The sequence below is a fragment of the Nematostella vectensis genome, chromosome 11 (assembly GCF_932526225.1).
Source record: "Nematostella vectensis chromosome 11, jaNemVect1.1, whole genome shotgun sequence".
NCBI lineage: Eukaryota > Metazoa > Cnidaria > Anthozoa > Actiniaria > Edwardsiidae > Nematostella > Nematostella vectensis.
In genome coordinates, this window is record NC_064044.1 from 14,817,466 (window position 1) to 14,832,664 (window position 15,199).

Genomic DNA, 15,199 nt, shown 5'->3' on the forward strand with positions numbered 1-15,199 from the left:
AAGTGTATGTAAATCAAATGCATTACAATTTTAGGGTATGTTCTACGGTTGTTGTGGGTATGTTATCGGTAAATAAACTTTACATACCAATTACATATCCCTCCAAAAGACATGTTCTAAGGCTCATTTAGGCATGGTATGTAAAATTTGACATACCTTTTACATACCTGCTGAAATCCTTTAGAACTTCTGTATGTTATCGGTATGTTTTTGGTATGTGAATGTGTCCCAATATTCACTACCAAAACATACCAAAACCATACCCATGTTTTAGGTTTGGTTTATCCATGTAAAAGGTATGCTAAATATACCACACCCTTTACAAACCTGCCAAACCGTCTGGACATTTGATTATGTTTTAGGTATGTAAATGGTATGTGAATGTGTCCCAATATTCAATACTAAAACATACCAAAATCATACGCATGTAAAAGGTATGCTAAGGGTAGGTGAAAGGTTTGTAAATGGTGTCTATCAACATACCTCTCTCATACCCATAACATACAATATTCTAGAAGCGGCCATGCAGGCCTCTTCCAGGCTATATGCGGTATCTTGCCAGCTAATGGCTCTGCGGTCGCTTTTCCGCGACCCAGAGTCATTCGCGGGAGGTTGCAAAGTGAAGAAAAGGCTTCCAGGGCCTTTAAGACATCAAAGAATGTTGCCTCCTTTCTAGGGATGCTTCAAAGCCTCTCTTGCAACGACGCAACTAACACGATAACTACAACAGGACGACGGAATTTAATGGACCAACTTGCGAATCCTAATGCACCTGTTGCTGTAATCCCTCTGCCAGCAAGTGATGATGTTACCGCAAATTAAAGACCAGGAACAAGACATTGACAAACAACAGGACAACAACGAGGACGCCCATGTTGGAGCAGAAAATGGTGAGGGAGAGGACGAAATTCAACCACCAAGAAGAAAAAAGAAAAAGAAGGCAAAGGCATCGTTAAATTAAGCAGTTCTTCATTTATAATTCATTTTACACATTATTTAGCAATTTTACATACATCTAGCAATTTCCAATTTTTTCTTTAATTATAATAAAATAAACAAAAAAGTCAAAAAAATATAACATTCATGATTAAATTACTATATCCATCGAATAACAAGGCACAATTAATGAAAGAAAGAAATATGTTTTCAATGTTTTAAAATTTGACTATCATGTATATAGAGAGTTAATTATAGTATTTTTACAATTTTTACAAAGAAAATTCAGTTTTTACAATTACAATAATAAGATTATCAATAGGGATATGACTGGATGGAAACAAATGTACATCTTATTTAAAATACATGGTTGAAGGTATCATGTGTCTGTCATGTTAAAGTAGGAAAAGCCACCATGACAATCACCCGTGTTCTGCCAATTCATCGAATTTTACAGACTATTAGTCAGGTGGGGGACTGTAACAACAATGGCTTTTTATGGTTTACTGATATCATAGGACAACACTAAATCAGTACCTTGGGATTGCGGCAGTGTCTAAAAGTCGGTACTATGAAGTAATAAAGTTGATGCATCCGGTGCCAGAGGAGATAGTGATTGGCATGTGTGAGAAGGAAAAGGAGAGGATAAAAGTGATTGAGGACGGCAAGCTTGGCAGTTGGGAGAGAGCTGTTGTGACTTCAGGTGGTGTGTGGTTATCAAAAATTATATGACAGGAGGATTGCTATGGTTTGGACATAAATGTATGAAGGGTTCCAAGGAAGAAGAGGAAGATGAATTATTTCAAGGGACATCAAAATCCATTGAAGGGAAATAGGATGAAGGTTGCGCGAGTTAGAGGTTGTGTGGCAGGATGGAGATTCGACGGCGGCTAAGTCAGTGGAGAAGGTATTTGGAAATGAGAAGAGAAGAGTGTACAAGTGTGGTGGACATGTGGGTAGAGCTCATGGAAAGAAGTTGGCAAAAACAGAAGGCATTTTCGGGTATTCCTTGGTGTTAAGGGGAGCTTTGTTTTTGGTGCCCAAGGCCTACTTCATTATCTCGTTTTAAGATCTTTGTTTTTGGCTTTTGTTCCAATGCGTTTTTGGAGCTGGTGCTCCGTAACACTAAGAAACTACCGCATTTCCGATGGGCTAGTATCTATTTGGAAATAGACCTTCAAGGAAATGGAAAATGTGAAATGTTGGTGCAAGCGACACAGTAAAACCTGCGGTTGCATGTTGAATAAATTCCTAAAGAACGCCAGGGTGAACCATTTCTGCTGCCTGCAGCACACCCGAAAAGTCTTTATTGTAAAGATTGACTGAGACTTTCCTCCGTCGGGTGGCTGTGTTACTAAATTAGCCCGTTTCTCTCATACAAAACCAGGCACGGCTTATATTGTTTCGATGATGATGATTACGTACCACTAGCTGAAATAAAAAAGAAAACTAAAGCAAAAGAGCATAGTATTTAAGAAACAAGGCCAGTGTCAGAAGCTGATTTTTTTTCAAGATGCATTGAGAATGCAACCGTGCATTTGACGATGCTTCAGGATCACCGCAGTTTGGAAAAGATAAGAACAATTTCAAAAAATATGAAGAGAAAATAAAGGCCCTCCAAGCAGCAATAGAACATAAAAAAAAAACGAAGCTCTGAAAGCAGAAAATGCAGCTCTTAAACCGGAAAATACTCCTTCGAAAGCCACAAATACAGCTCTGAAAATACTCCTTCGAAAGCCACAAATACAGCTCTGAAAGTAGAAAATTCCACTATAAAAGCAATAAATGCAAATCTAGGAGAAAGTGTAACTCTAAAAGCGGAAAATGCAACTCTGAAAGCCGAAAATGCAAATCTGAAAGCAGCGTTGTTAGTGGACGTGTCAGCAAAGAAAGACCACAGACCTTTGGTGAAGGGATTGCATGCAGGTCAGGGGAGAGATCGGACAAATTGGTAGACTTAATGCCTGGTAACAGACAATTCAAATGGTATGTAAATCAACCTGCGCCAGCACTGAAGTTTTGAGATGAAGTTGCTAATACATATCCATATCAGACTTTTGGTGTCATTAAAACTCGCTCAGCCGCTTTTTTAGGGCCTGAGACTGGGAGCTATGTAACCTGGCAAATTACAAATGGGGTTTTCTCTGAGCTATCCAAGATGGCGAACAGAGCGATTATTTTTGGAAAACAAAGCTATTTAACTTGCGATTTCTGCTTATAGAGGCGAGAAAATACCAATTCTTCTTATCAAATAACCCTGTAGGGGCTAGGTCTTTCTTCTGCCAGGTTAACTTGTGGAAAAAAGCCCTCGTAGATATTTTAATCAACTACATCTATGCGTAATCCTGATGCTGTAAAGAAACACCCGAAGGACAAGAAGCTTAGTATTTCTTTTACATATTTCCGTTTTTTTTTTTTTTTGTAAAATTTTGGCGCAATTCTAGATAATCTTCACGTGTTGTTTTTTTCGGGGATCATCTAAAAGAATCCCGGTAAACTTAGGCGGGGAGAGGTTCAACAGTTTAGTCGTCTCGTTTGCTTGTGCATAATAGATGTCTACTAAAATGATGGTGCAAGGGTATTTGACTAATTTTACACAAGATCCGCCATTGAAAAAACAAAGATTGGCTTACACACTACCTCAAGTCCGTGAAATCGGGCTGTGTGATTCTAGGGACTCTAGAATCGGAGAGCTCGAGAATCAGCTTTCAGAGCTAACACATCGACTCGCTGAGGTTGTCAAAGAGAGAGATGGCCTGAGAAAGGAGCTAGGCAAGGTAAAAAACACTTTCTTCAACCGAGAAAGCCTTTTTGTGACCTTTAGCCAAAAGCTCAATTTCACAGAAAGGCAGAGATTAAACAATTTGAGAATCTTCCAACAGAGTGGTTGAGGTTTGTTTAGAATTTTTGTACACAAGGAAACCATGAGAGGGATTTTTAAGGAGATAAAGGCCCTAGGGAGAACAGGCATTTTTGTTAATGGCTTGAATAAACTATTGATTGACAGGTTTCATTTTTTTGCCAACCAATAATCTTATAATCTGGCATTAAACAGGACAAATGTAACTTCTATTCCTTATTATTTAAGGGTGATGTGTGCTGACTGGAAGTTTATGGCGTGTATTCTCTGCATTTTTTGTTACTTATATAATGAATGTTATGTAACGAACAAATGATTTTTGTTTTTATGTATCATTCCATTGTCAGCTATATTATAAATAGCTAGATAAATTTGATTACAATTTCAGTCCCACAATGGCCCATAACCAGAAGCCTAAACAAGTGCCGTGCACGTGTTGGGTGTCCAAATGTCAAGGAAGTTCAATGTTTACCTCTCATGAACATTAAATTTACTAAGGTCATACCGGACACCCTGCATATCAAATTGATGATCATGGGAAAACTTCTCAACCAGGATAAAGAACTTAAAAATTATGCTTATTTAACAATTTTGGCATTTTCACATTAATTACAATAACTCCATTGAGCCATTTTTAACAAGTTCCTGGTATACAACTTCTAGGTTGCTTGCTGGGCTTTAGAGCAGAATGTTAAAAAAGCCATGGGAGAATAGAAGCTTTGAGTGATTGGAAATTTCATGTATAGGGTAAATGGGTATAGGGGATGTCTTATGGTGATCATCATTTTGTTTTCTTGCCATTGTATTTCCAGGTGTGAGGTTTTGTTTCTATCATATCCAGGATGACAGTGGCAAAACCACAACCATATGGAGCTCTTTGGGTTGTAAGTAAATGACTAATTGTAAAGACTGTTAACTAAAACTAATATGAAATTACTATAAAGTTGGGTAATTTTCTTTAAATTCTCGTTTCCTGATAAAGGTGATGATTTGGAAACTATCATTAGAAGGCTTGATCTCCACGGAGAACAAGTCCATCACTAGCCTTGACTGTCTTACCAAAGCCCAGCTAGTGGAGGAATGTAGGAAGTTCCATCTGCGGTCGACAGGCACCTCGGACTTCCAACGCGCCACACACAAGGATCATCTTCACCGCAACAACATAGTGTTTGATGTATGTTTCTATTTTTATTATAAAAAAAGACCAGCACACCCAGGATACTGCTGTGTATAAAGCTAATTTAACAATTGCTTTGTGGTTTGTTTTGTGTTTTCTTTACTCCCATTTGTGAGAAAACAGTTCTTAACAGAGCTGACACAAGTGTGGAGAGGTTTGATGGTCCTCACTGATGCTCTTTGTGCAAATCCTTAAGGTGAAGCGTATCTTCAAGCAGATGCCTTTCAAGAAAAGGCCGGCCGATGGGGAACCAAATTTCGAAAGGCCACATTTGAAGAGGTAATTCTACATCCCTGTGGTAAGTTGAAGTTAAGTTTGTTTTTGTTCTTCCACAGGATGTAATTCCATATATAAATGGTAAGATTAAAATGAGATCATTAAGTAACTTGGGATCTTCGAGACCAAGTAATTATATGCATTTTTTTTCTCTATGGTTCTTGTTTATCATGTCCCCCAATTTCTGGAGATTCATGGGACGATCCACCAGTTCAATTGCCAGACAGTGGAAAAAAAAAACAAATGCAGAACAGGACATTCCACAGGGGTAGCCAGAAAGGGGGGAAGAATAGCAACTACACTGTACAGGTAATTCCAAGCGGAAAAAGACTAATCGCTTGCTACAATAGAGAGGGAAAACAGAAAACTGTTCAGTAGGGCAAATAATTTGGAAAGGGTAAATAGAAAATATCAAAAGCAGTGAAGACAAAGAAAAAATATAGTTAATTATTCTATTTTTGGTGCTTTTTATTACTGTTGTAAATTTAACTTTTTATAACTTGTATAACTATTTGTACTCAAATTATTATTATGTAAAGGCAACAAAAAAGACAATCTGTATCATTCCCTGGATCTAAATTCCCCCTACTTATTTCGACTGGTGGTTTTGTGAAATCGGGTGAATCAGATGTCAAAAATTAGTTTGTATAGAGATTTTAATTTACCGAGCCATAGTTGTGAAGATATTCCGTCTTTGCCTTACGAAGCTGAGCGCTGGATACTTGCGCTCTAGCGGTCAACACATACAAGGCCCCTCTTCCTCTGACCCAATGTATTCAGAGATGTAAGTAGAAATGGGGCACGAAATATGATCATAATTAATCCTTAGCTACTTACCTTACCTCATGATATCCACATATTGAACATGGGTCAACTTCACATATTGTGCTCGAATCAGGCAGTTGCCAAGCCATAAACTCTGTACCAATAACCGTGCCAAACTTGACAGCAGTGCACGGGAACCAAATATTTGCGGAGGAGAGACCAGCATGGGAGAGGAGGTGGCAAGCGGAGGACTGGAGGAGGCCAGCGAAGTGGATGAATCCACGGATGAGGAGGAGTGTCTCGTAGCCGCATTGCCAAAAAGTGTAATCGACAAACACAATACTCTGGCAGCGTGTCTCCGGGGATTTGGCGCATGGCTACAGACGCCAGACGGAAAATCCCGGTCTGCGAAAGACTCTGCGCAGTATGTAAATCAGGTAATATACTTCTCACCGATTTCAAGTTCCTAAACTAAAAGCTAGGCCGGATGTGTAAATCTATGTGCCAGGATTATTTTTTAAATACACGTTTTCCCTTTGTTTTGTATTTTATCCTTTTTTTTAGGTTTATGAAATCGCACGCAACGTTTCAAAGGTCCCGACAAACTTTAAGGTCTTCGCGAGCAGGCAGGCAGTCTATGAGAGGTTCTTTAAAGTCCATCTAGACAGCTACGATGGGCTCTCCGTCTCAACCTTTACGGTCTACTCAGTGGCTCTGCAGAGCTTTCTCTCATACGTGTTGTCGGTGTTCAAAACACAGATGGACAGTAATCTTCGGTAGGTTTTAAATGGCCGCAAAAGTTGCAACAAATCACACATTGTGAGATTTCACCAAGTGCACCATTTCTTATACTTCTTGTGCAAGAAACAATGAACATTCAGAAAAACTGGCGTGCCACCTGGGCCAAACAGCGAAAGGTTGGTTGATATAGCTTACTGTAATCTGTACTCTGCCACCTCATTTTCGCCACGTCTTTCGTCATTCAACACGTTCATTGTCATCTTTCTTTTAAGGCTAGGAAAGATCAGCTCCAGTGGGAGCAAGTGGAGTTACTGCCAACAATAGATGACATCAACAACATCCTGGCATCCCAACACGTCCAGGAGATGGAGCGCCAACTGAAAGAAAGACCTACCCGGGAGACGGACGCGCTTATGGTTAGGGATTACCTCATATTCCTGGTAACCGTGGAGAACGGGAGCGGCATCCCATCCGCATCCGCATCCCATGCCGGATCCCCAGCAAAAAGACGCATTGCAACGGCGATGGCAGACAAACTGTCCCCTGCAGAATCGTACTATGCAATTTTGGACAAACTGCATCTGCCGAAGGGGCGTCATTTATAAGGAAGATTGTGTTGCCAACGGCAAAGGAGAAGAGCCAGGAGGAAGGCAAGAAAGACGCGGGGGGTCCTCATCCCTCTCCAAGACCCCAACCCCCCCCCCCCCCGTTGGAGAGGGACGAGGGGTCTGAGGACCAGAGTGTAATATCCACCTCTACGTCCTCAAGCATGAGAAGAGTATGGTCAAGAATGGACCACGACATCATCGTAGCCAACTGCAGCCGTTACATTTCTGGAGATTCCGCGATTTGTAAAGATGAGATTATTGATTTATTGCGAAGCACCTTCACCGGAAATCAAGTCATCCGGAGGCAAGGCATAAAGAGATGCTATGAGAAAGTTCGCAATCTTAGAAAGGCGCATGAAGCCTCAAAGAAGTGACTACAAACACTCTCAACTGTTTGATTTTGTTTGTTTACATTGTTGACATTTCACTTGACATTTCATTATAAATGGTTTGCATTGAGGTAACAGCGATGAGGGACGCTCCCTCATCAGCAAATATGAAGCAAATTAAATGGTTTACATTTTTATTTGTGATTTCTCTTTATTAAAGGGCTAGAGGACAGCTTCCCGGGAAAAGCAACTGACATATTGACCACATAGGCATCATTAGCACTTCTGTTCATACCAAGTTGGGGGCTTTTTTCCTTAAACTGTCCGAATTATAAAAACGCACCACATACCTTGGCTTATCGGCTGCTTAGATTTTTCGTACATTTCCCCTAACTTTGAAAATTCACTTGTCACCATAGCAACGCTCCACAACAATTAGTGACATTTTTCCTAACGGTCTTATTGTTCTTACTGTGGGGGGGGGGGGGTTGACTGTGGTGGTGACGTCATCACTTCAATGAAGCAATAATAAGAAACCCGGAGCTGCAGTTGCAGCTCAGACGCAGTCTCAGCCCGGCCACAGTCTCAGTTCAGCCAGTGTCACTCTAGTACAATCTCATCTAAAATACCCAGCATTTGATGATTAAAAACTTGGCAACAATGAGCCCTTGGCAAGAGTGATACCCCTATCTATTGATCGATAATACCGTATATTTCTATGCGGGGGGACCAAGAGGCCATTATCAACACAAGAGCAATAAAAAGAACTTTAACCTCTAGTTGTTTTGTTCATACGTCTTGACCTTGCTTGGGACCCCATATCACTCATTTTCCCCGGAACGTCTCCCGGAACGTCTATAGACCCTTGCTACATTTGGATTGCCTTCTAGTGCATCAATGACAATCTTGACCATTTGCCTGGCATATACTTCTTAAGATTTTTTTTTTTTTTAAAGTCGTCATTTATACCAAAATTAACACCCAGTCTCCATTGCCAAACCTTTTTAGAAATATCCCTCTGCAATGAAATACCATAGTACCCTTTTCTACTTTCTTTTGGGTTGTGGGATAGCCTCATTCTAAAGCTCTTCCAATTGCATTTTAGGGAGAAGGTGCAATTTGGGCCATTTTGAACCCCCAAAAAGTAGTACTTGCAAAATCTTTTCTGGAGATTTCTTTCGCTTATGATATAGAGCTGCGCTTGTACACTAATCTTATAGATCAAAGTATTGTTTGCTGCCCTTTCCTAGCACTCAGAAAACATTTTGGGAAGTTTGCAAAAAAGTCTAAACTTCAGTCTTCGTCCTGAATCTTTCTTAGTTAGTGTCTACTAGCATAGTTGGACCTTCCCCGTGACTTTGGGCTGGCTACGACTAACTTCAGAAATGCCCATATAGACCTTTTCGGTGTGACGTCACGCGGAGCGTTGTCAATGACAACCATTTCTTACTGGGTGAAAACAACAGGTTCATGGCGGCTTCTTGTATACGGACGGTACTGTTTTGCTAGCCGTTTTCCATTGTTATTCATCGAATTTTTTAATAAAATTTCGTATCAATACTTCGATGAGTTACCAGAGGAAGCAAAAAAAAGATATTTGGAAAAGCTGAAAGCCGTAAACCTGAACGAATGTCCATATAAGCTTCCAGAGGGCTGTTGGTCTGGTGATCTGGTAAAATGGCCTAATTTGGAGTATCTGGATGTTTACGAGTATTTAATCGAAACACCAGGTAAATTTACGATTGTTTTTTTTATTTAATGCTATAATTAGAAATTTAGAAATTGAATTAAATCTTCTTTAGCCCTACCATTTTATTGTTGTTACTGATTTCAAACATCTTTCTTCTTCCAGGACCTTACACACGCAAGTCCATGAAATGCAGAAAGGGGTTGGAGGCTTACAACCAGTTTCAGTCTGGTTGGGTACAGAAGGTTTTAAGCCTCAACACAACAGCGGACACATGTGTTTTGATTGCAAAAGTCCTTCATTCTCAAAGGTTGTCTGAAGATGCACTGAGGCCATGGGTAGCTATCAAAAAAGATGGGACAGTTACAGTATGTGTGCACATTGCAACTGCATGGCAGGGTATGGGCATAGATACCTGCTTTTTTTTTACTATTCTGATAAACTCATCAACCAATGTCTTTTTTTTATTATAAGTATTGTCTTAGTATATTGGAAATTTAGTGCTGCAGTGATTGATTCCATTGATAAATGGGTTTGCGGAGTAATAGTTATGAGGTTTAAAAGGGTAATTATAGTTTGACTTCCTCCATAGCATTGGTGAATCCTGCTCACATATTGGAGCTCTGCTTTTTAAAATTGAGGCAGCAGTACGGCTTGGCTACACCAAAGAAGCAGCTTGCACGTCCAAAGCCTGTACATGGAATAATGACTTTGTGACTTAGATACCCGGAGTCCAGATTAAAGATGTTAATTTTTATAAAGCTGAGAAAAATTCAGCTGCCAGCAGGAAAAGCTCAACTGGGTTAATAATTCAATCACAAAATGAAACCCTTAAGAGACTTGGTGATTTACCACATAATGATCAGCCTGTTGGCCTCAGCACATTTGCAAATTTTGCCAAGCCATTTATTCATTCCAAAATTGCCAAAATTGCTGAGAGAGCTGTATTCTCCTAATTCAAAAAGTGAAGATATTGATAGGGTTTATCAGAACAAAATTTCTGAGGCAGACAAAGATTTCATCGAGAGAAGCACCAGGGCACAAGCTAACTCTTTAGCATGGCATGACATGAGGGTTGGCCGCATCACAGCATCAATTGCACATAGTGTGCTGCATACCAGTATGGAAAAACCCTCAAAATCTCTCATCTTGAAAATATGCACACAAGGTCCAGAAATAAATACCCCTGCCATTTTATGGGGTACAAACAATGAAGAAAATGCATTCCAGGCCTTAACTAAGAAATTGATGAAAAGTCATCAAAACTTAAAAACAAGGAAAACAGGATTGAGACTCCATCCTGAATTTGATTTCATTGGAGCCTCTGCAGATGGTCTGGGAACATGCGATTGCCATGGAGATTTTTTGATAGAGATCAAATGTCCTTTCAAGCACAAGGAAAAGCCAACAATCATCTCTTGCGTCACATATATATCTTTTTGTATTGGTGATGACCTGAATCTCAAAGAAAATCATCCTTACATGGCACAAGTGCAACTGCAAATGAATGTGTATGGAATCAAGCATTCGTACTTTACAGTCTGGAATCCTCAATTCTGCTTTTTTACACAAGTTGAGTATGATAAGGAGTTTGATCACCGTTTACAAACATTGGTGGCATTTCACAAACGTCACATCGCACCAGAGCTGGTTACAAGAAAACTGGAGCTACAAATTGATGAAACAGAGCACAAGAAAAATACAAATGAATTATTTTGTGTCTGCCAACAACCTGAATGCGAGGGAGATGAAATGATAGGGTGTGACAACCCATCTTGCAAATACAAGTGGTTTCACTTTACCTGCATAAAACTAAATAGAGCTCCAAAGGGGGGTTGGTATTGCAAATTTTGTAAGAAAACAACAGAAACAGAAAGCAGAAACAAAATAAGATGCCAACTTCAAATCTGTTTATTAATATATGTATATAACATGATTAGCTTTTCAAACAGAGGCCAGTAAAATCAGTTGAGTTTCAAGAATTAGGTCAATTAACATTTTTTTTCTCATTTCTTTTCTTCTTTGTAGACAATGCTTGGCATTAGGTTTGTTAGGGATGCTCAGACAGTTACCAATTTCTCAATGTTTGGAGTTTCACCTTTGACTTCATTTGATTGACTCTTTACTAGATTAATTGGGAGAGATCCTTGTGAGAGAATTCCAAATCGCTTTTTCATATTACCAATCACTCTCTCTACATGAATACGCACATTTGCAATTTTTCTTGTTGTTTCCACTTCCTTGGCACTTAATTGTTTTTTTTCCTTTTGTGAAAGCTGGAATTATAAGTTCAGCACTACATAGAGCAGCAAAGTCATCTTCTAGAGTAAAACCCCTATCTGCCAATATCTGATCCCGAGGGTGGTGGTAGTTTGAGCTTATAAACCCAGAATCACGTACAATTTGATTGTCTGTGCTTCTGCCACCCCATGCAGGAGATAAAAATGTGATTGCTCCTAGTGGATTGGTACATATCAAAAATTTTACTGTACTATGCTTCTTGTAATTGGAGTAAACTTGGGCTCTTGCTTTGAGATTAGTTGGACGCTCAACAAATATTTCAAAGCAATCAATGATGGATGTTAGTCGTGGAAAATTTGCCTTGAAAACTGGAGGAATAGTTTGACGTATATTCTCTCTATCTGGCCAATGTATCAAAAATTTCAAATTCTGATACATTACATCAACAACTTTCTGAAAAATTACATTGATGGTACTGAGAGCCAAAAGATACCAACATCAACAACTCCCAGAAGCGATACCTCGTTTCGAGCGACCATTAAGGTAAACAAAGTTGGAAATTCGATAAAATAATTACAGTAAAATTTGTCTTGTTCAGTCCCCGCCAAGTATAACTAAAACAATTATTCTTCTCGGGTTCAGCAAATAGCCAAAAACATGCAACACGAGACAACACATGCGGCTCACAGCTTTATCAAAACAAAAATAGCTTGAGTATAATAAAAAGGCGTCGAAAATAGTATTCCTCTTACCTGAAGGCAGATACAATCACTTATTCGGTTCCCTTCACTGGTTTCTCTCAGTTGTGTGAGATGTGAAACCAAATCCACCATGTCCGACTCGGAGTTGAATGACCGATGATTTTGGAAGTTTATCGCTACATTTCAAGGCAAAAAGGTGTAAATTCAATGCCTACTATCTTCTAGAAAAACTTGACACAGGAAAACAGCAAAAAATGGGCGAATTCACTTCTTGAATGATGAATTACGAGCCCGAAATGAGCTCCAACATCTTCGCCGTCTTGTCACTAATACAGAAATCGCGACAGCGTGGGGAGTCACGTGGGAAATAGCAACCGCTGACCAGGCACCTCTCATAGTGGTACACAGGCATACCATCCTCAAATTGTATTTTTTATTTATTCCATTATATTTGTCATTTTAGTTACAGATCGACACACTGTATAGCTAACAGAACAGATGTCAGATTTTCTTGTATAAATTAAGAGTAGATCAAGCCTCACTTCGTCGCCTTAAATAAAGGAGGAGGACTTCTAAAAGTACTCGTTGCTACAATCGTTTTCGTTCACGATTTGAAGAGACCACGACTGCTGATGAAGGAGGCCATGAAGGGGGGGGGGGGGGGGGGGGGGGGAGAGAACAGACAGAAAGAGAGACAAGACAACAATTTCCAAAATTGAAAGGCGGAATGTGAAAGGCGATTGGCAACCAATTGGATTGTCAGGGATAAACTAGTACTTGTCGCGCGGGAAATTATTGCAGGGTGTCTTGGATACGCTAATAACGCGGGAAATTAATGCAAGGTTTTATAACTTTATAATTTTAGACAATTTACCGCCAACTTGTGCCGGGAGTGAATAATGCGTTTTTGTTTAGTTATGAGTCAACGGGAATTGGCCCCTCCCCAATTGTAGGGGTGCCCACATTGTTTTCAAGTGATAGGCAAGAATCGTAAATCAAGCGCGTATTTTCGTTTGGAATAGCGTCTTAGGAACACATAAAGGGATGCGGTACGATACCCCAAATCATTATTCTTAAAATCTTCTTGTAATCATTTTGTATTCATCTTGTTCATGCACACCATGTTAAGTCTTCTTATATTCGTCTTGTACATACTGTGTAAGGCGTCCAGTTTGTAACAGCGAACAAGTAAAACCGGTACCTCCCCCAGCATAGTGGTCATAGTCGTCACATAGGGGTGACCGTTACAACTGGTTAGAGAAACCCCCATTATTTATTTTGCATGTATGTGCATTATTAGGGCACAAATAAACGACAAGTAATTGAATAATTATTTTAGGATATTGTTTTTCATAAAGGGCTTATTGATTGTACGGAGGCGCTAACGTTTGTAAGAAGCAAATGACTTTAACAAAATACTATTGTTTGCACTTGCTGTAATAGAAATGTTAATGAATATTTCCTTCACTGTATTGATTGCGAGTTCTCGTATTATTGATATTTTGTTTGTGCTATTGTTATGTATCAACGCGCAAATGAGAATAGATTTTTTCATTCCTGGTTGTCGAATAGTGTAAATGAATGTAAAGAAAATGCAATTGTGTGCACTCAATTGTTATAAATTATATTTCCATATAGTTCAAATGATTTTACTTTTGCTTAAATGACAGTACATCAGCGTAAATGTTAGTAATTTTGGCTAAAATGAATGCGTATTTCTCGGTAATGAAAAGCAAAAGGTGTAATACACACGTAGGTAGCAGTAAGCACTGTTTTTTTCGTAGTGCCTCTGCTGGTCAACTTTGCTATCAATTAGATATGATGTAATAAGCGCGTTAAAGCTCGATAAAAGCGGACATCTTAAGACCTCAAGTATAAGCAATGATAAGCCCAGAGACGAGGCCAGGGCGCGAGGATTACCTCTAGGAGAGTTCCGCACACAACAGTGTGCGCAATGGTACAGGCTAATGTAGACTTTATGAATGGTGAGATTATTGAAGAATAGTACCAAAGTACAATACAGTACTACATATTTTTGTTCTGAAGAAAGCTTTTAAGGGGCTACTATATGGAAAGTATATATATATATATATATATATATATATATATATTTATTGAAGTCTGTGTTGTTATTTCAATCGCACTCTATTAAGGAGTGCTGGAATGATTGTCTGTTAATGCTAATGATTGTCAATCTTGATATAAGGTGTAATATTTATGTAAATAAATGGTGTATTTGGGCTATTGATTGTCGAATCACTTTGTTTAGATCTCTTTTAATCGTAATGACATTAATATGAATGCAGTTGAATGTTGTTTTTCCCTAATTGAATGTCCTCATTCGTAATGATTGACAAAAAGTACAATTGAATTACCACATTTATGCAAATTCCAAATTGAATATACATTTCGCGCAAATGTCGCTTTGCTCAAATGGATGTATTTTCGTTTTATTAATTGACTATTGGCGCAAATGAAGGCGTATTTTCCCGTAATGAACAGCAAAAGGTGTAATAAAGGATCCAGAAGTCGTACATGCGTGTTTGTTATGTTGGAGCGAGTCACTGGCGGTAACAATTTGTTTTTCCCGTTCTCAATTAATCATTTCATTCCCAATAATGTCAGATATTAACGGTTAATTTTTATTACATGGGCCCGTAACCAGGGTGCCAGTAAGCCCGTAAGGGGTGGGGGTGCGAAACCCGAAAAAAAGGACCTAAATTTTCCTGGGGGGAGGAGGATTTGGCTACATACCAGAGTGATCTATCTTATGCTTTATGGTTTTGTTTTCAAATAGCACGTCTATCGAGAACCAAAACTGGACCTTAGGCCGTTTTAGGGGTTGCGTTCACACACCCTGCACCCCCACCCCCTGGGT

General features: G+C 39.2%; 2 protein-coding genes across 2 annotated transcripts; both read left to right on the top strand.

Moving 5' to 3' along the window:
- The first annotated feature begins 9,091 nt into the window (after positions 1–9,091).
- LOC5503168 lies at positions 9,092–10,376 on the top strand. The gene is given in 4 exon segments (XM_001624219.3): positions 9,092–9,422; positions 9,545–9,744; positions 9,747–9,778; positions 9,972–10,376. Coding segments are annotated over 4 exon segments (660 nt in total). The 5' UTR covers positions 9,092–9,124; the 3' UTR covers positions 10,102–10,376.
- Positions 10,202–12,034, top strand: LOC125573589. The gene has a single exon (XM_048734150.1). It carries the CDS (start codon positions 10,202–10,204, stop codon positions 11,339–11,341), a length of 1,140 nt encoding a protein of 379 aa, XP_048590107.1. The 3' UTR covers positions 11,342–12,034.
- The last annotated feature ends 3,165 nt before the right edge of the window (positions 12,035–15,199 follow it).

Excerpts from the sequence above, each read along its gene's own strand:
- LOC125573589 (XM_048734150.1), top strand. The coding sequence starts at position 10,202 with ATGAAACCCTTAAGAGACTTGGTGATTTACCACATAATGATCAGCCTG.